Source organism: Arvicola amphibius, chromosome 15 (genome assembly GCF_903992535.2).
Source record: "Arvicola amphibius chromosome 15, mArvAmp1.2, whole genome shotgun sequence".
NCBI lineage: Eukaryota > Metazoa > Chordata > Mammalia > Rodentia > Cricetidae > Arvicola > Arvicola amphibius.
Window position 1 is genome coordinate 13967134 of NC_052061.1, and position 20044 is coordinate 13987177.

The 20044-nt window shown below is 47.1% G+C and overlaps 1 protein-coding gene across 1 annotated transcript in view; it reads left to right on the plus strand.

The window, feature by feature from the left end:
- Nucleotides 1-1150: 1150 nt before the first annotated feature.
- The window catches only part of Mylk3 (myosin light chain kinase 3), a 46234-nt gene continuing 27340 nt past the window's right edge, over nucleotides 1151-20044 (plus strand). Inside the window, exons 1-3 of the mRNA XM_038312859.1 lie at nucleotides 1151-1289; nucleotides 17664-17721; nucleotides 19223-19631. Coding sequence (XP_038168787.1) covers nucleotides 1203-1289; nucleotides 17664-17721; nucleotides 19223-19631 — 554 coding nt within the window. The 5' untranslated portion in view covers nucleotides 1151-1202. The remainder of the gene's footprint in view (nucleotides 1290-17663; nucleotides 17722-19222; nucleotides 19632-20044) is intronic.

The window sequence follows — 20044 nt, forward strand, 5'->3', positions numbered from 1 at the left end:
AGCAGCACAGGGCTAGAGGGAACCACTACACCCAGGCGAGGCTTCAGCACAGTTGTTCCCCCCACTCTGCCTCTTCAGAGGAGCCAGCTTGGCTTGGGGCTTGGTTCCAGGCAGTTTCTGGATTCATCCTGTCAGGATATGGGGCTGCTTCAATCCTCTATCTGGGGTCACTATGACGAGACAAGTTAGAGACATTTTTTTTTATGTGAAAGAATTAGCAACCAGTCTTGGTATCTGGGGGTCCCTGTGCTTCAGCCCCTTCCTTACGTCCTCAAATGACTACTAGAACTGAGCCTGAGGGACACAGGCCAATCGGACCCTCTGGCTGCCCCTGAGGTGTCTCAACTCACAGAACAGGTGGGGGATTCCATGATCTCCCTAAGGGCTTCATTTAGTCATCCGGTTCTGTCTTCGCCAATCACCTGGTGTGTATCTACAGAAACACTCTTCCCCTCTCTGGTCCTTAGATTTTTCCATCTCAAAACCAAGGGAGATTATAGCCCCGTCTGAAATTTCTCTTGCCTCCAGGATACTCTGGGAAAGATCTGACTCTGGCACATCATTGAGCAGAAGTCTTGTGTTGTGACCTTCTCCTGGCTGCAGTGTGCCTGAGTTCTCATGGAATCTACACTTAGTTATGGCTTCCTGAGTCCTTTTGTTTGGGAAGGTAATTGTTGGATCCTCCTAGCCCAGAGGTAATCAGTTAGGTTCCCAGTCAGAGTGTGAGCAGCCCCGTAGAAGAAAATTAGGGCCTCTGACCTATTCTGGTGCTGGTTGGGATTTCTCTGACCTGAAAGGCTGAAGACAGGAATTCCCAGTTCATCTAGGCCCTGTACCAGATTCTGAACAGAGTGTTTCAAGCCAGCTCAGCCCCAGGACTCCCCTCCCTTCACTCCACCCTCTTTGGACTACACGATGTTTGTTTCACAATTAGACAGCCTGCTAAGTGAAGCAGGAAGTAGGCCCCCCCTGGGGAGGCAGATACAGCCCAGCAAAGCAGATAACTGAGTGAAGCCTCTGGAAGCTTCTGGGGCCTGGACAGGGTCAAAGATAAGTGGAAATACCAGGCTTATCACTAAGCCTGGGCTCTTCTAGAGAAGCCAACCCAGCCAACCAGCCCACCTCATTCCCAGGGCTCCATATAGTTGGGCAACATCTATCTCCAGGCAAAGTAAACACGACCTGGCCACTGTGGCCACAGGATGGAAACTCTGTGCCCTGTCCCAGCACTGTGCAGGCCTGGCACCAGAGGCCAGCAGCGGGCATCAGATTACAGCCAGATATTTGCGGTAAGGGTGGCGTCAAGCCATGGTGCTTTGAAGTTAGAGCCTGAGAAACAATTGGTAAGGTCGCAGGACTAAAGGAGACAATGGCGATTGTTCCCGAGGCTTAGGTCTTCTTGGACAAAGAAATGGAGTCAATAGAAAATTTTGATTGATGGGTATAGCCTGTGGATAGCCATCTTGGGCCTCCCTAGCTTCAAGTAGGGTGTAAAAGACAGGCAATGTCAAGCGGGGTAACTAACCCTCCAGGGTGCGCTGGACTCTGGATTTCTGGGACTGATTTCCGTTTGCTTTCCTTTCTTAACTAAGCTTGGTTCCACAGAGAGCGAGTGTGTGTCTTCCAAGCATGCCGTCTAATGCTGCATGAGGAGGGTGCAGAGAGGTGCAGGGCGGACTGACCGGAGAGTGCGGAAATGTGTTCCCTGCTTGTACCCATAGCTGCCTTATTGGGCTGACAGCTCCGGGCAGGGGGTGGGGGGAAGGTGGGGAACGGCGGTCTTAATCTCTACATGTGCTAGACACTGTGCAGGCGCTGGGCTGACTTTCCTGGTCAGTCGCAAGCTTCCCGTGAGGAGGAGGGATGCCGCAGGCAGGCAGGTGAAGCCGTTCCCACGCTCGCAGCGGTTGCTATGGCACTACTCGCTGAGCATCCGCTTCTGGTTCTAGGAAACATCTCTTGATATTTGGTTTTGTTAGAGTAGGACCCGTCCCTCTCATAGCAATACACAATATTGTTATGAACGTACAAAAAGGAGGGGTGCCTTGTGTTCTGTTTCTTAGGCGTGTGCCTTGAGTTCTCCGTAACAGCCCTCTTTTTCCCACAGACAAAGATGGAAAATTTTCAGTTTTTTTTTGTTGTTTGTTTTTGTTGCTGTTTTGTTTTGTCTGGTTGGCTTTTCAAGACAGGGTTTCTCTGTGTATCTACCTATCCTAGAGCTTGCTTTGTAGACCAGGCTGGTCTCAAGCTCATAGATACCCACCTGCCTCTGCCTTTGGAGTGCTGGGATTAAAGGTGTGGGCCACCACGCTTGACATGCCTGTTTCCCCATATTTGTTTGCTGTTAGTTTCATCCCTGGACTTCCATAGATAAATGGACCTGGACCTTTCTCGCCCAGGCTTCCAAGCTCATCCTAATCTTGCCACATTTCTGTTTTTGCATACTCAAGTGATTGCTTCCTTAGGGCTGTATATATTCATCGCTAAATCAATGACTGGACTTTAACATCCTTCTTTCTTGTAAGACATTTTTTGGGGTTTTTGTTTCTGTTTGTCAAGCCTGCCAACTGTCAGGCTACCTGCTGAATACTTTCAATGTGTCAATCACTGATAAAACGTGTAAGGTCCACATTTCCCTAGTAAACCATGAGATACACATATAGTTATTTTTCTTATGTCACAGAGCAAGCAAGAAGGGCAGACTCAGAAGTTAGGAAACCCTTGGCCTCCGTTCTAGATAATAACCAAGAGAGAGAGAGGCAGGAGTTAAATCTAATCATTCTGGCTCTCAGGCCCCAAGCTCTTAACATTTCTCAGATATTTTAGGACTGGGAGTGTAGCTCAGAGGTACAACGCTTGCCCAGCATGTGAACATCACTCCCCCAACCCCTAACAACAACGAAACAAAAAACAGTGTGTGTGTGTGCATGTGGGCGGGGAGAGACAGGCTGCTGCATTTTGAGACAAGGGTTCACAATCTCATGTAGCTCGGGGTGGCTTCAAGCTTGAACTGTTGACCCTTCTGCCTCTGCTTCCCAAGTGCTAGGATCACAGGCACGGGCTACCACACTTAGCTAAGTATTTTACAGACTGTCCCCCGCTCCCTTAGAATCATCCCTCTGGAGAATTCTTCATTCTCCTGCTTCAACATCGAGACTGTGTTGAAACTTTTTCCCCCTGCTTTGACTGGAGTTCAGTTATAAAGAAGCTCCCCTGGGGAGGGCGCAGCGAGGAAAGGAAACCAAAATGTCCCCGTTTCTACATCTTTGCGAGCTCTAGCATTCTCTGGCAAGGGTGCACTGTCGTCAAAGTTCTGAAGGAAAATGCTTTCCAACCTAGACGTCTATGTCCAACCCAGCTGTTCTCTGGCGTCCAGTTGTTAGGATGAGAAGTCTGATGTCTGACTTCTCATTGTTGTGTTTGTGGTTCATTGTGCAGTTTTGTTTTCTAATTCCCAGAAGCTCTTATTTATTTTTTAATTAAAAATTTATTTTGTTTTAAAGTGCGTGCATCCCCGTGCATGTGTGTGTGTGTGTGTGTGTGTGGCATGCACATTGTAAGCTGGTTCCCAGAGAGGCCAGGGTGTTGGATCCTTTGGAGCTGGAGTTACAGGCTGCTGGGAGCTACTGGGCCTGGATGCTGGTTCTCTGGAAAGGCAGTGTGGGCTCCTAGCTGTTAGGTCATCTCTGCCATAAAATTGCACAGTGACTATAGTATTTGCTAAGTTTCTGAAACCCCAGTTAATTAGATGTGACACTAGGTGGATACATACTTTAATATATTTTTGCTTATTTTCTTAAAATAATTTTGATTTTATTTTGTGTGTGGGTGTTTTGGCCTGCATGTAATCTGTGTACTGCATATGTGCCGGGTCCCCAAGGAGGAGAAAAGAAGGCGTCAGGTCTTCTAGATCTTGAGTTGTGTGGGTGCTGGAAATAGAGCACAGGTCCTCTGGAAGAGCAGACAGTGTTCTTTAACCACCGAGCTGTCTCTCCAACCCTTCTCTTTGCTTCTTATGCATATTTCTTCATTTTCGTGTTTTGTTATTTTTAATTTTAAGTTACATTTGTCTGTTTCCTTTTTTTTTTTTTTGGTTTTTCGAGACAGGGTTTCTCTGCAGCTTTTTTAGAGCCTGTCCTGGAACTAGCTCTTGTAGACCAGGCTGGCCTCGAACTCACAGAGATCCGCCTGCCTCTGCCTCCCGAGTGCTGGGATTAAAGGCGTGCGCCACCACCGCCCGGCTTTGTCTGTTTCTTTTATATTGATTGGCTAATCTGTGTACCTTTACCCACAGACCCATCTTACTTACCCCACGTCTTTATTTCACCCGTTTTTGTGACTATACAGTTTATGAATGGCAACCATTTTGAATTATTCTGTTTCTCACATTCTCTGTTTCCTCCTTGATTATATTTCTTCTCTCCTTAATTTCCTATTTTCTTTGGGAGCTTTCTTTGAATACCTGATGGTCCTTTTTTGCCTCTGTATTTCAGAATGTGATGCAGTGGCTGAGGCTTTTGACCGCTCTGTTTTGTAGAATATCGTTTGCCTATAATTCCTGCCTGGCTACTGACCAATCAGCATTTTATTAAACCAACATGAGTGACAAATCTTCACGGTGTGTACTTCTCTGTGCAGAGATGTGGGGAACCGTTAACCAAGAATGAATCTCTTGGTGCTGCTGTCTACACTGCTGGGGGTCAGTTTCCCAGGGTTCAGATCTGGTCTGATTTAAACTTACATTGCGGGGTGACAAGTGTCAAGAAGTTAGTGCCGAAAAACCTTTTGTGGCCAATTTTAAGCATCTAAGAGGTATACAAGGAGCGGTTCTTAGGTCCACTGTGCCTGAAGTCCATTCTGTCGGCATTGTGAATGATGTCTTAGTATCTCAAAAAGACCATTTATCCTTTGTCAAAAGCTGTACTTCTACGGGATGTCAGAGGGCAATGAACTTTCTAGAAACGCAACTGTGAAGAGCAAACAGTGCTGCAGAAGGTTCATATACAATAGTTATAGTCTAATTAGTCTTAATAATAAAAACCTGGAGTCAGATATTAGGGGCTGAAAGCTGAAAGATCAGAGAAGCAGAGCAGCCAGCCACTAGTTCTTACCGCTACAAAACCCTCAGACCGAATGGAGTATCCTGTCTCTACCAGTCCTCAGACTAAATGCCGTCTTTATGAAACCTCAGGCTGAGGTTCCTGTCTCTTCCCGCCTTATATTCCTCTCTCCACCCAGCCACCTCACTTCCTGTCTCCACCTCCCTAGTGCTGGGATTAAAGGTGTGAGTCACCACTGCTTGGCTCGGTTTGTTTCTCTTTTAGGCCAATTTGATCTCAAATAGTCCAGGGTGGCCTTGAACTCACAGAGACCCTTCTGCCTCTATCTCCTGAGTGCTGGAATTAAAGGTGTGTACCACCACTGCCTGGCCTCTATGGCTAACTATTATGGCCAGCTCCACACTCTGATGTCCAGGCAAGCTTTATTTGCTGAAGCACAAACAAAATATCACCACATTTGGCCACAGGGCCAGAGAGGCAGCTCCGTGGGGAAGAGCGCATACTGTTCTTGTAGATGATCCGAGTTCAAGGCAGGTTCACAAGCAACTGTAAACCCAGCTCCAGGGAACCTGACACCTCTGGCCTCCACCAACATCTGCATCCAAGAGCACACATATCTTCTTTCCTACAGATCTTATGTTAGGAAGAAAAAAAGCCTAACAAGAACACAGTGATCAAGAGCAAATGTCTTTGCAGTATGTTAACAGACAACAGATGTGGAATTTACAGAAACAACCAAGAGGAAAACCAAGGTGGAGGTTAAGTACTGCTTGTAGACTTACAAGTCTTTGTTACATTTCCATCACCAAGAGGCACAGCGTGGGAGCCAGCGTAAGGGCTTGTGTGCTTGTCTTGGCTGAGGAACCTATTCTTAGTACAGGTAGGAACTGTCTTAGTTAGGGTTTCTTTTTTTTTTTTTTTATTTCACCATGTGGTTGCTGGGAATTGAACTCAGGACCTCCTGAAGATCAGCCAGTGCTCTTAACCTCTGAGCCATCTCTCTAGCCCCTTAGTTAGGGTTTCTATTGATGTCATGAAACACCATGACCAAAAAGCAAATTAGGGAGGAGGGGATTTGTTTAGGTTATACTTTCATGATCACTGTTCATTAACTGAAGGAAGACAAGACAGGAACTTGCACAGGGTAGGAACCTGGAGGCAGCAGCCGATGCAGAGGCCATGGAGCGGTACTGCCTACTGACTTGCTTTTCATGGCTTGCTCAGCCTGCTTGGTTATAGAACCAGGACAACCAGCCTAGAGAGGATGCCACCCACAGTGGAATGGGCCCTCCTCATCTATCACTAATTAAGAAAACGCCTTACAGCCAGATCTTCAGGAGGCATTTTCTCCGAAAAGGACATCCCCTCCGTTCAGATGACTCTAGCTTGTGTCGAGATGACATAAAGCTAGCCAGCACAGGGAGTACACAAAACCTGAGGAAGGTCAGCATCAATAACAATTCTGTTTCATAGAATGCCATCTTTGTAAAGTGTTTCCTTAAGCTTTGTGTCGTAGACTGTTTATAGAGTACATATATAAAAGAGTCAAAACAACTAACACCATTACATGCAGAATTATACAGAGGTCTTTTTTAATATATGAAGCCAGCTTCTCCTATGGAGTGAGATTTAGAATTTTTCTCTCAGGACAATGGAGTTACAACACTAGCTAAAATTTAGATCTCTTACAGACTTATGGGACGAGGTTAGTGGTTACAAATAGACCATGGACAAGCGCATCTTGCATAAAATAACAAACACTTTGTCAGGGCAAGCACATGTATATATGTATGCGTATATTATATATGCATATATCATATATGTTTATATAGTATATGCATGTATATATTATAAATATATGTTTATTATATATGTATATTATATGTGTATGTATATACACACAATACACATACATGCACACACACACATATATGTTTATGTATATATCAGGGTTTCAACCACCAAGATATCCCAGGTGGAGGACTGCCCTCAGACTCTGTTTAAGCTGACTAGCAAGGCAGCGTTACATATCCATATGCTGCTGTGGGCTGCCTTGCGTTTCTTCATGCTTAGTTTAGCCTGGCTCAAGGCCGAGGGGAAACAGGACCATACTCTGGCCTGATGTGCCCACTGCTTAGATTCCCTGTGGCTACAGCTATTGTTTCTCCTTCAGCCACATCTTAAATGAATCTGGCCTGTAACCCACGTCTGAAACAGAAACGGTTTTTAATGTCTTTTAGGTTAAATATAAAATGTTATTAGGGACAGAACAATGGACTTCAGTTTAAAGTGTCCTGAGGTGGCTTAACTGTCTATTAGCTACAGACTGCCTTGTGATTTCCCCAGGTCTCCAAGAAACACATGCTGCACAGGAACCCAAACTATATAAAAATAACTACACACACTTTCAGAGCCAGGAAACAGCAACGTCCACTTCCTCAGCATCCTCATGATTCTGAACGGTTGATGACATAGTCAATGAATAACTAGAAAGGAAAACCAATATTTAAGTATATTTTGTTTTGTTTTGTTTTTCGAGACAGGGTTTCTCTGTAGCTTTGGAGCCTGTCCTGGAACTAGCTCTTGTAGACCAGGCTGGTCTCGAACTCACAGAGATCCGCCTGCCTAAGTATATTTTGGGCATCAATAGATGTCCACTTTGAATTCTTGAAAGACTGAATTACATCTATTTTTTAACTCTATTTTTAATTTTACATCTAGTTTTACATTTAATTTTTACAGCATTTTTAAGACTTTTACAAATATCAACGTGTTAAAAATAGTAGAATTTTTATGTAACGATAACTAGGTGAACTTCTTAACTGATTAAAAACTTCTATATTGTTTGGGAAAATGAAAACTTGCCAAATGGGCTTGTCACCTCTATTGAAAGCTCCTAAACCATGCAATTAGCAAACAAGATGGGATCTCAAGGCACAAGCACAGAAGCTCCTCCAAGCCGGTCAACAGGGTGAAATCCTGAAATGGCATCTATGAGGGAAGATGATCCAGCAGCAGACAATGGGACGCAAAGAGGAGGCATTCCCAGGTGCTGGCCTTTGCTCTCCTTTCCCTAGGGCTGCTTCATACCCCCGCACACAGAAACTGGGCAGTACAGTCAACGTCTCGTTACTGCGGGACCGTGCGGAGGAAAAGGAAACTTGCAGCTGCTTCCTAGGCCTGCCCTCTGTTTCATTTAGAAAGGAAAACTGATGAATTCAAGCTCTAGACTTTTTAAGACAAAGGGTGAAAGGTAGTGGAACCATGCTGATTTTTAGGAAGGTTTTTGTTCTCTAAAAATTGGCTCTCTTATTAAGTCCTCTTGACTCACTGCCCTCCTGTTGTGGTGGTAGGCCCCATGGCCGAAGCAACTTACGGAAGGGAGGCTTATGTTGGGTTCATGGCCCTGGATCCGTCCCCATCACAGTGGGGAAGCAAGAAGGCACCAGACCGCAGCGCGGAGGCAGGAAGAGCTGGGGGTTTGCATCTTGAAACAGAGAGTAGAACTGGAAATGGAGGGAATCTTTTAAAATCCCTGGGCCCATCCCCAGAGGCGTACTTCCTCTAGCAAGGCCACACCTCCTAAACCTTCCCAAATAGGGCCCCCAACTGGAACCCAAACATTCAAATGTCAGAGTCCTGTGGGTGGGGGCATCTCATTCAAACCACACCACACTCATCTAACAGTTCAGGAAGCAGAGTCACAGCAGGAGAGAGAAGACAGCATACATAGAATTTTCAACACGCAATGCAGCTTTCTCTTGTTTTGAGACAGGGTCTAGTAGGGCCCAGTGGGCCTGGAGCTGGTTGAGGCTAGGCATGATTTGGAAGTACTGACCCTTCACCCCTGGGATTATAGGCCTATGTGCCTCTACTGCCCCAGTTTGGGCAGTGCTGAGGATCAAACCCAGAGCCTCTGGTAGGCTAAGCGATCATCTGTCTACCCACCGAGATACACCCCAGCCAAGTTTAGAGTATAGAACCTTCGTGTCCCAGCCCAGTGATGATCTGAATGTGTCCACTTCAGACATTGGTACTTCTGTAAGAATCCGATTCAAGCTAAGAATTTTCGAAGATAAAGTGTTTGAAAAACCACAGGAACGCAGGCCTCATTGTCGTAAACACTATAGAGACTGGAAACTTAGACTTTGGTTGTCTGAGGTGTTCCTCATCATTGCTGGGAGCCAGAGGGTCACTGATAATTGTCCCAGAGGGCCTTTATAGGAACAGGACCCATGGGGTTGCACTTGGTGAGTAGCCTAGGTTGTTGTTTCTCAGATCTATTTTTAGGTACAAGTGGGGACCCAAGTGCATGTTTGGTAGGGGCAAGACCTGCAGACTCTCCCCACAGGCAGTCCAAATCCACACTTCATGTGTCATCCAAGCAGGAAACAACAACGGAAAGCTCGTTTTCAGTTTGCAGAAACAGTAAAGTTTTCGTGACGGTGAAAGGCAGAACTTGGTGGAATCGCCTTGCAGTGTGCTCTGCTCGCTGCTGTGAACTAGGTGTGTGGATGGCTGTGAGCACCGTCTGTCTCTTCAGCGTCTGGAATTCCTAAAGCCGCCTTGCATAGCCAGCTGACAGATATACTCTCTTAGGGATTTTTGCTAATGATAAATCACAAGGAAATTTATTTTGTTGTTTTGCTTTTTTTTTTTTTTTTGTTTTTTCGAGACAGGGTTTCTCTGCAGCTTTTTTAGAGCCTGTCCTGGAACTAGCTCTTGTAGACCAGGCTGGCCTCGAACTCACAGAGATCCGCCTGCCTCTGCCTCCCGAGTGCTGGGATTAAAGGCGTGCGCCACCACCGCCCGGCAAGGAAATTTATTTTAAGACAATTTTTTGATATACATGTAATTTTATCATTTTAAAAGACCAAAGTGAATTTGTATGATAATGAGAACATGTTTTTCTGTGTTTTATTTTTATTTTGTTTTGGTTTCTTGAGACAGGGTTTCTCTGTGTAGCCCTGGCTCTTCTGTAACTAGCTCTGTAGACCAGGCTGGCCTTGAACTCAGAGATTCACCTGTTCCCGAGTGCTGGGATTAAAGAGGTGTGCCACCACTGTCTGGTTATTTTTATTTTTAATTAAATTGCAATTATATACTTCCTCCCTTCCTCTTCCTTCATCCAACCCCTCCTATATTGCCCCCCACTCAAATCCATGTCTTTTTTCTTTATTGTTATTATATATATAAAAGCACATGAATTTATAACTACAACCTACTGAGTTTGTTTAGTGTTACTTGCATATTATTTCAGGTCTGATCACTTGGTTTTGGATAATCAGTTACTGGGTTCATCCCTGAGGAAGGCTCCTTCTTCTGTTCTTAGCTCTCCTTAGTTGCCTATAATTCTTCGTCTAGAGGTGGGGTCCCAAGGATTCCCCCTTCCCAGTTTTCATGCTAAAAGATAATTTTCTCCCAGCCTTTAGCATCGGCTGTATGAACCCCAGCCTTCTCCGGGCAGATTCTTAAAATAACTGCCATCAGCAGCCTCTCAAAGGGGAATGTTAAATGTCACCATGATGTCAAAGAGGCCCCAAGAAAAGGGCCTGGGCTAAACTCAGCCTGTCACTCTCTGGCAGTGACTGAGTAGGAGATAGGCAAAACAGACACACAGAAAACCTGACCCTCTCAACTCCCCAAACGCCCAGGCAGCAGGGCAGGCTGATGCTGTGCAGCAAGGCTCTTACCTGAACAATGGCCTTCCAGACCTTACCGCCTAAGTGAGAAGCGGACCTGTGGCGCTTCTTCGTTACCTTGCCGTTGCCCTTACCTAGCCGGAATTGGGATGTCAGGTGTTCCAGAGGGGGATCCCGAGGGTCTGGACCCTCTGGGGCTGCTAGCCTTGGCCAGAGCTCCCTTAGCCAACATGGACAGCAAACTTACAGTGCTGAGTGAGAAGGTTGACAGACTCCTGCATTTCCAAGAAGATGTCACAGAGAGGCTGCAGCGAGTGTGCCGGGGCATGGACCAGCTGGAACAAGGTCTACGTCGGCTGGAGGCATCCGGCGAGTTGAGTCTGGCAGCGCCCGATGGCCCTCTTCCAGCCACTTCTCAGGCTGCGTGGCCTGAGGTCTTGGAGCTGGTGAGGGCGGTACGGCAGGAGGGTGCCCAGCATGGTGCCAGGCTCGAAGCCCTCTTCAAGATGGTGGTGGCTTTGGACAGGGCTATTACTTTGGTAGGGGCCACATTCCAGAACTCAAAGGTGGATGATTTACTCACGCAAGGGAACGAGCCCTGGAGGAAAAGCAGCCTGGCCGCTGGCTCCGAGGAGGTTGGTTCTGGATTCCCCGCCCTGGCTGGAGGGTGTTCCGGGACCCTGGTGGGAAGACCTGCCTGGAAATTATTCTTAGAAGAGCTGAGGACATCATGTATTCTGTGTCCCGTTGATGGGAAAATGAAAGATGGGAACCTAGGGAATGTAGATGGATTTCCATATAGTTCTATGATGCTGCTCTAAGAAAGGATGAGGTCGTGGTCCCGTCAGAATGTAGGTCCATGGGCAGCTGTGCCACCCAGATGTGAAGGACAAACTAGACGTGAGGGGAAGGAGGGTGCTGTGCTTAACACCCCTGGGACTTCTCTCTTGCCCCTTCCTGTCCCTTTACATCTGCAGTAAGAGACATGGTCATTTAATCCCACAGCCCTTACTCAACAACCAAACCCTCATTGTCCCCTACACTGTGCTTTGTCCCAGAGATGGCAAAGTGTATAGCTGCCTGTGGGAAAGTGAGTGTTGACAGCGACTAACGAGGGACAACAAGCAGAGGTATGATCCTCCCTCCCCCAAGGTGAAAGATGGCATTTCTGGGAGTGGCTGTTTTCAAGGCTTGTATAATCACACCAGCTGGCTAATAGAAGCTTGTCCACTGGGCACATGTGTGTGAGTGTGTGCGTGTGTCTGTGTGTGTGTGTGTGTCTGTGTCTGTGTGTGTGTCTCTGTGTCTCTCTCTGTGTGTGTGTGTCTCTGTGTGTGTGTGTCTGTGTGTCTGTGTCTGTGTGTGTTTCTTGTGTCTCTGTGTGTGTGTCTGTGTCTGTGTGTCTGTGTTTCTTGTGTCTCTGTGTGTGTGTCTGTGTCTCTCTGTGTGTGTTCGTGTGCGTGCGTGTGTGTGTGTGTGTGTGTGTGTGTGTGTGTAGGGAACACCTTGTTTGAGAACAGCTGAAGACCAGCCACTTAGCAACACCAGATAGCCTGGAGCTGCCATTTAATATTCTGAGATTATCACTTCCTCTGGCACAGAATGGCGTGGTGCAAATGAGCCTGTATTTGAAGAGGACACCTTCCTGCCCAGGCCCGCAGGCCCCAGGCCACCCAGCTGTCCCTCTTCTCCCTGTCTGAAGCTCCTCCCTCCTGGAGCACACCTCTCCTCTCTCCCTCAGCTCCCTGATCCCTGCTCTGTAGCCCTGGAAATGCTGGCCTGCAGAGAAAACGGGACACAAGCAGTGGCTCTGGCCACTAGTAACCAGCCTAGATTTTATGAAAGAAAAAGAATCTAATTACACTACTAAAATAAATGGAATTAATGGCCTTAGAGAGGAAAACTAAAATGCTTTTAATCTGATAATTTAACACGGTAAAAGAAAACACTTTTGATATAGGTGGCCCTAGATTTAGTCCCTAACATTAAAGAGAGAGAGAAAGAGGGGGTGACAAACCAATCAAACATAAATTCAAGAAAAAAAACTCGCATGAAAAGCATCTCCTTCTGATTCCACCACTGGGTCCTCAGGAGACTCAGTTACCAGGTTCCTGTGAGTTGTCCAGGTAAAGGTTTTGCAACTAAAAGCACATTATGTGCAAAGCCTAACCTGCCTTCAAAAAGTTCTTTTTAAGGCAAGGTGTGGCAGCACACGCCTGCAGGAGGATCTAGGGTCAGTCTGGGCTACGTGCAGCGTTATCTAAAACAATTAGAAGTCATTCCAGGGGTTGTGGGCAGAGGTTCATTATGCCTTTAGTAAAGAGCTTTCTTCTTAGTTTTCCTGAGTGTGGGGGAGGAAATTCCACCCCCTCCTAGGGGATGTTTCTGCTACAAGATAATAGCTATTTGCATAGCACATTACATTAAGAACTATACTATACAATATATAATGTACGGACGATTTAAAGTCAACAGGGAACTAATCTGGAATGAGTGGTGGTGTTCAGAGGGGTCTCTTATTCAGCATGCCCGAGGCTCACATTTCAAACCTAGCACTACAATAAGAAACAAGTAGAGTTCAGCATTTATGTCTAAAAGATACAGACTATCTCAGAAATGCAATTGTATTGCTGTTAGTATGGCCCGGAAGTAAACACTTCTGCTATTATTTGAAGTTAGTATTCAAGCATCCCTGAAAGCTGTAAACTTCTTAGCTTCCTTATTGAATCAGGCCCAAATAAAGCAGTTGGTGATGCCTTATAAAGTTAATTCTTCTTCTGAATTCATAGAAAGTTATCTTTTTATTCAGGAAAAACCTCAGACATAACCAAGAGCAGAGAGAATGACATGTTTTAACGCTTTGACATCTTTTACTAAAGGATGGACCATCGTTTAAAACTATTTGTATTTTCAGTGAATGACCTGTTCACAAATTTTCCTCCTGTTCCTTATTTTGTTTTCTATCCTTTCCTGTTCATGCATAAAGGCTCGTTATAGACTAACGGAACAAACTGGCGCCCGTGTTGTAAATACATAGGCGTCGCGGGACAGCGGAGGTCAGGGACTGTCTGTTTATTCCTGCAGCTTTACCTGTCTGCGAGGCTCCACTGCATCTCCCTCTGCTCTTTGTGATTAATTTGTGTATGGTTGACTGTCTGCTGGTTTGGGTCCTGTCTTTCCATTAGACTGCCAATTTGCCAATTGTCAATTGGATCATGGCATGCTTCTGCTTGTCAGGGGTGAACTTGAGCTCAGAGAATCCTTCGAACGAGTTGGACCCACGGGCCTTAACAAATTCCTCATGCTGAAATCTAGATTCTAGAGACTGCTGGAGATCCTCCATTTGTTTCTTTTTTTTTTTTTTTTTGGTTTTTTTTTCGAGACAGGGTTTCTCTGTGGCTTTGGAGCCTGTCCTGGAACTAGCTCTTGTAGACCAGGCTGGTCTCGAACTCACAGAGATCCGCCTGCCTCTGCCTTCCGAGTGCTGGGATTAAAGGCGTGCGCCACCACCGCCCGGCTCCATTTGTTTCTTAAGAGAACAGGGGTGTAGTAATCACATGTAGAGTTGAATTACATTCTAACACTGGCTGTTAAATTTGGAAATTATGCCAGGGCTTGGTCAAGGTCCTCCTTGATTATATTATATTTTGGTGGTAATGCTGGGGATTGAACTCAGGGCCTCACATACACAAGACGGGTCTCCCGCCATTGAATTACTTCACCGGGCACCACCCACACCTGCTTCATCTTCTAAAGTACTCCCTGAACTCTGTAATGATGAATTAGTTTACCTATAGAAGCCAGCTGCCCTCAGCAGCAGTCTCAATTGCGAGCTGGTCCAACATAGTCGAGCTGTTCAGGACATCAGCCCTCATGAGCAGGTGGACACAGGAGCCTTCCTATACTGAAGAAAAGGAGAGGCAGGAAGGACTGTTCGCATCAACAGGGACTGCCTCAGGACAGTCTGTGTGAGTCGGTTTCTACTGAGGAGGAGGTCTGTGGCAATGCCTGTGGTTTCCTAAAACAGAAGTGGCAGAGAAGATCCTGCAGAGGAAGGAAGAGGGGTATTGTCTGCTGCAAGGTCTGGGCCACACTGATGATGTGAGGGTCATAGCAACAACTAGTGTGTGTGTGTGTGTGTGTGTGCATGCATGTGTGCGTGTCCTTTGGGCATTGGGCTGTGTGCTCTCCGTGTATTGTGTCCTTATTATCGAAAGAGGAAACCTGGGTTGGCTTCTCAAAAATGGAGTTTAATCCCTAGACCTACCATAACAGAGAGAGAACTGACTTCCATAAGTTGTCCTCTGACCTCCACATGCCACCTTGGCACATGCACAGGTGCACACACTGAAAGGAAGACAGAAAGAGAAAGAAGGAAGGAAAAGAAAGATGGAGTCCTTTAGTGTCCTGGGGCTTGCAAGATGCTTGCTACAATGTCTGAAAACCAGTGGTAGAACGAGGGAGCCAGTTCCTGCACACTGCCATGTGATCTCCAAGGGTAGGGCTCACGCTTGTTCTCTCTCTCACACACACTTACACACACACACACACACACCTACACACACACTGAATAAAGAATGAATGAATGCAATATTTGACGTTCTGGAACCACAAAGAAGTGAGAAGGGAACAGGGCTGAGAAAGGTGAGTGAAGCCAAGGAAAACCTGGCAAGGGGGTTGGGGGAGCAGAGGACTTTGGGAACTGCTCTGACTGATGAACAAAGGACTTAGGTCAGGAATGGAAAATCAAACTCTACCCACCCTGAGTCAGATCAACATTCAAGCTGCTATAGCTGTGATTGAGACTGGATTCCGAAGTCAAATCATGCTGACGGGATGGGGCACCACAGTCAGTGTCTAACCTCAGCCTTGGGGCTGGGTGGGGGACCCCACATCACCCTTCCCAGGGTCTAACCTCAGCCTGGGGGCTGGGTGGGGGACCCCACATCACCCTTCCCAGGGTCTAACCTCAGCCTGGGGGACAGGTGGGGGACCCCATGTCACCCTTCCCAGGGTCTAACCTCAGCCTGGGGGACGGGTGGGGGACCCCACGTCACCCTTCCCAGGGTCTAACCTCAGCCTGGGGGACCGGTGGGGGACCCCATGTTACTCTTCCCAGGGTCTAACCTCAGCCTGGGGGACGGGTGGGGGACCCCATGTCACTCTTCCCAGGGTCTAACCTCAGCCTGGGGGACGGGTAGGGGACCCCATGTCACCCTTTCTAGTGTAGCAGTGTGGCAGGAGCCTGGCCTCTCAGGTCAGATTTGTTGCTTTTAACTCTGCCTTCAGCACCTGGCCGACTCCTCTGCTTCCATGTTTCTCATTTTCTCTCCGTAAACCAGGAATTATCCCATTAGTAAATGTTATCTCAAAGAGTGGGCAGGACGAGGGGCGAACTAATCTGTGAAATGTTTGGAGAAGTGTGTCCAGCGCACGAAAGTTACTCGACAGCTATGGCTGTTTTGAAACAGAGTGGTGAGTGGCCGGTGGTGAGGAGCCCTCTAGTAAGGATGCTGAGCGTAAGGATGCTGAGCATATGGATGCTGAGCGTAAGGATGCTGAGCGTAAGGATGCTGAGCGTATGGATGCTGAGCGTATGGATGCTGAGCGTAAGGATGCTGAGCGTAAGGATGCTGAGCGTAAGGATGCTGAGCGTAAGGATGCTGAGCGTAAGGATGCTGAGCTTATGGATGCTGAGCGTAAGGATGCTGAGCGTAAGGATGCTGAGCGTAAGGATGCTGAGCGTAAGGATGCTGCGCGTAAGGATGCTGAGCGTAAGGATGCTGCGCGTAAGGATGCTGAGCTGAGCGCTGGTCCAGAGGGATTCTCCACAGCTCTTCTTTAAACCTAAAAGATCTGCTAGAGACCAGGGCCTGACAGACATGCTCAGAGCCTTGCCCTGGACCTGGCCACTCTGTGACAGTCAGGAAACTCTCCAGAAAAGGTTGCTTCTCTTGCTGGAGGTCTCAACCTGTGACCAGTAAGGTCCCAACTGTGGCTCCTGGTGTTAAAGTCACTGCAATAGCTATGGTTAACATGTCCCTGATCCCCTCCCCGTGCACCGGGGAGTGTGACTCACAAGCTACCTGGCCTCTCTCTGGCCCCAGCCACAGAGTTCCTTAATGGGGAGCCCAGAGAGCAAAACAACTGAAGACACATGTTGTCTGCAGCACTGAAAAGATTTTAATTGCTTTCCAACACTGAAAATTGAAATCTTTGGATTAAAATGCTAGGGATCCTTTGGGGGGAGCAGAATTGCCCTACATCCTGTACATTGGTTGAGCTGGTGTGGTGCACACCTTCAGGCTCCGTACTCAGGAGGCAGAAGCAGGTGGATTTCTGTGAGTCTGGTCTTTATAGAGAGTTCTAGACTCTCGGGGCTACATAGTAAGACACTGTCTCACAAAGAAGTTTATAGTTCGTATGTGTAATTTGTTGTGTACAAATGATGCTTTAATAAATTATTTTTTATTTAATTTTGTGCTTTAATAAGTCTGATTTAAGCAAAAATCTAAGTCCAGTTTCTCTTGAAGAACAAAGCTCTGGCAACTCTAGGCCTAAAAGATAGAGCTCAGCTGGAGGTGGTTCCTCAGCTCCCAGGCTGATGTGACCATTGGCTGTGCTGCCCCATCCCCTGAGCACGGATTTGACTTCAGAATCCAGTCTCAACCAGAACTAGTAGAGCTGAGCTGATGGTGATTTAGGATTGAGGTTTCTTTTCCTTCCCCATTCTTGGCTTACGACCCCGGTCTATTTAGAACCTTTTCTCAGGGAGCCAGCCCCCTAGCCGTTCAGAGAAGCCCTGGAAAGGATATGGCTCTAGCTTTGAAGCTAGGTGCATCCGGCCTCAATGTCCAGCCACACTGCTGTGGGTCATATTAAATAAACTAACTACATATGAGCATGTGGCAGGTGGTCCGTGGATGTTTGAATGATGGTGTTTTTATGGTGGTTATTTTAGAACAAGGAGCCAGCAGAAGCTACGGGAGTCAAGCCGAAGCATGCACTGAGGACCCAAGGTGAGCAAGCTGACCCGCCAGGAGGCTGTGGGTAGGTGAGGGGGTCTACAGGTGACCAAGCTGACCCCTCCAGGAGGCTGTGAGCAAGCTGACCCCTCCAGGAGGCTGTGGGTAGGTGAGGGGGTCCACAGGTGAGCAAGCTGACCCCTCCAGGAGGCTGTGGGTAGGTGAGGGGGTCCACAGGTGAGCAAGCTGACCCTACCAGGAGGCTGTGGGTAGGTGAGAGGTTCCACAGGTGAGCAAGCTGACACCGCCAGGAGGTTGTGAGCAAGCGTGAGGGGGTCCACAGGTGAGCAAGCTGACCCCTCCAGGAGGCTGTGGGTAGGTGAGGGGGGATCCACAAGCCTGTTTCTACCATACACATAATGGTTCAGAATAAAGTACCAGGTATGTCGCCCGTGCCATGGTTGTTCTTGTTTTGTTTGGACTTTTAAGACAGGGTCTCATGCACCCCAGACTCCACCATGTAGCTGAGGATGACCTTGAACTTCTGGTCCTCCTGCCTCCATTTCCAGAGTGCTGGAATTAAGACGTTGGCTGGATTGCTTTGATAAAAGCTCAGTCTCTTTTAAAACTTTACGTATCTGGCAGGGTGGTGCACACCTTTAATCCTGGCACACAGAAGGCAGAAGTGGGCAGATCTCTCTGAGTTTTAGGGCAGCCAAGGCTACACAGTGAGACCCTGTCTCAAGAAACAAAATTCTTTTTTTAAAATAGTATTTTTAGGGTTTTAAAGTCAGATTGACAAAATAAGGTATACTAAGAGAAGTCTGCCTTTGTATTTCCTCCTTAAGGCCTTTATTTATGATCAATTAAAAAATCCTTATTTTTCCAGTGAGGTCCAGTTTATGGAAATCACTCATAAGTAGCCATAGGTTTTCACACTCGTGCACACTCACAAATATCCTCCCTTCTTCTCTCAATGTGTGTTGGTGTTTTGTCTGTATGTATCTGTGCACCACTGTGTGTGTGTTGTCAATAGAGGCCAGAGAGGGCATCAGATCCCCTAGAACTGGATTCCAGACACTTGTAAGTTACATTGTAGGTGCTGGGGATCAAACCTGGATTCTCTCGAAGAGTAGGCAGAACCATCTCTTCAGCCCCTCTTTTCTTATTTATTTATTTATTTATTTATTTATTTATTTATTTATTTATTTATTTATTTATTTTTGTTTTTCGAGACAGGGTTTCCCTGTAGTTTCTGGAACTTGTAGACCAGGCTGGCCTCGAACTCAGAGATCCGCCTGCCTCTGCCTCCCGAGTGCTGGGATTAAAGGTGTGCGCCACCACCGCCCGGCCCTCTTTTCTTATTTTAAGAGTGGCTGTACAACAGTTCATTGGGTGGGTGTTCTAACATACAGACACATCTCCCATGGCAGTATGGGTTATGTCCAGTTTTTGGCTTTTATAGATATGGTATGTGGGATGACACCTTTGTGCTCGTTTTTCCTTGTGATCCATGTCCCTTAGAGTATGTTTCCCCCTTCCCGTTATCTTGTAGAGAGCCAGAAGGAGGACACAGCAGTGGGGGCAGTGGAGAGGCTGCCTCTCGTCATCAGTACGTCACTGAAGGGAGCTGACTTCACCCAGGCGGGAGCTTCACCGAGGCAGGGAACTGAAGTTCTTGGCCTAGGCCAAGTACCCCCATCCACAGAGGCGGAACCCAGGCTTCCGGGAACGTCTGGTGAGAATACTGGGACTACCCTGGAATTGTCTGTAGCACTCGACAGAATCAGCGAGGTCCTCACCAATCTCAAGATGTCGCAAAGTGCAGGACAAGGAACCTCGTCCAGCAAACCTGACTGTTGGCTCTCAGAAGAAAGCATGAGACTGAGTTTAGGGCTTAGCCCTCCGCCCGTAGGGTCACTAACTCCAGCCAGTGAAGTCCACAGTGGTGAAGCATTTTCCAGGTAAGAGGTGTTCTTCTGTGCTGGGCAATGGGCACAAACAGCTGCGTCCCTTTACGTGTGGCGTGGCCAATGGGCCAGTGACACGTTAGTGACCACTGTATACATAGAGCCGCACTAGATGGACAGGGGAGATCTTATGTTTGGGATCCTGGGGGTAGTGGTATCTACCTGGCCATGAGAATTACCTGGGAATAGGGAGTAGGGATTAAAAAGAAACATCTGTGCCCAGAAATCTTGATTCCTTTGGTCTGGAGGGATTTTCAGGTACCATTCTTGGATTTTTGTTTTCATTCTAGTGGAGAATAGGGTTGAGAATGACTAACTTTTAGATAAGTAATTACCTCAGCGAACAGCCTTCACAGAGCACTTCACCTCGCTCCAAGCATGGGCCTGGCCTTCTGAGGCATCAGCTG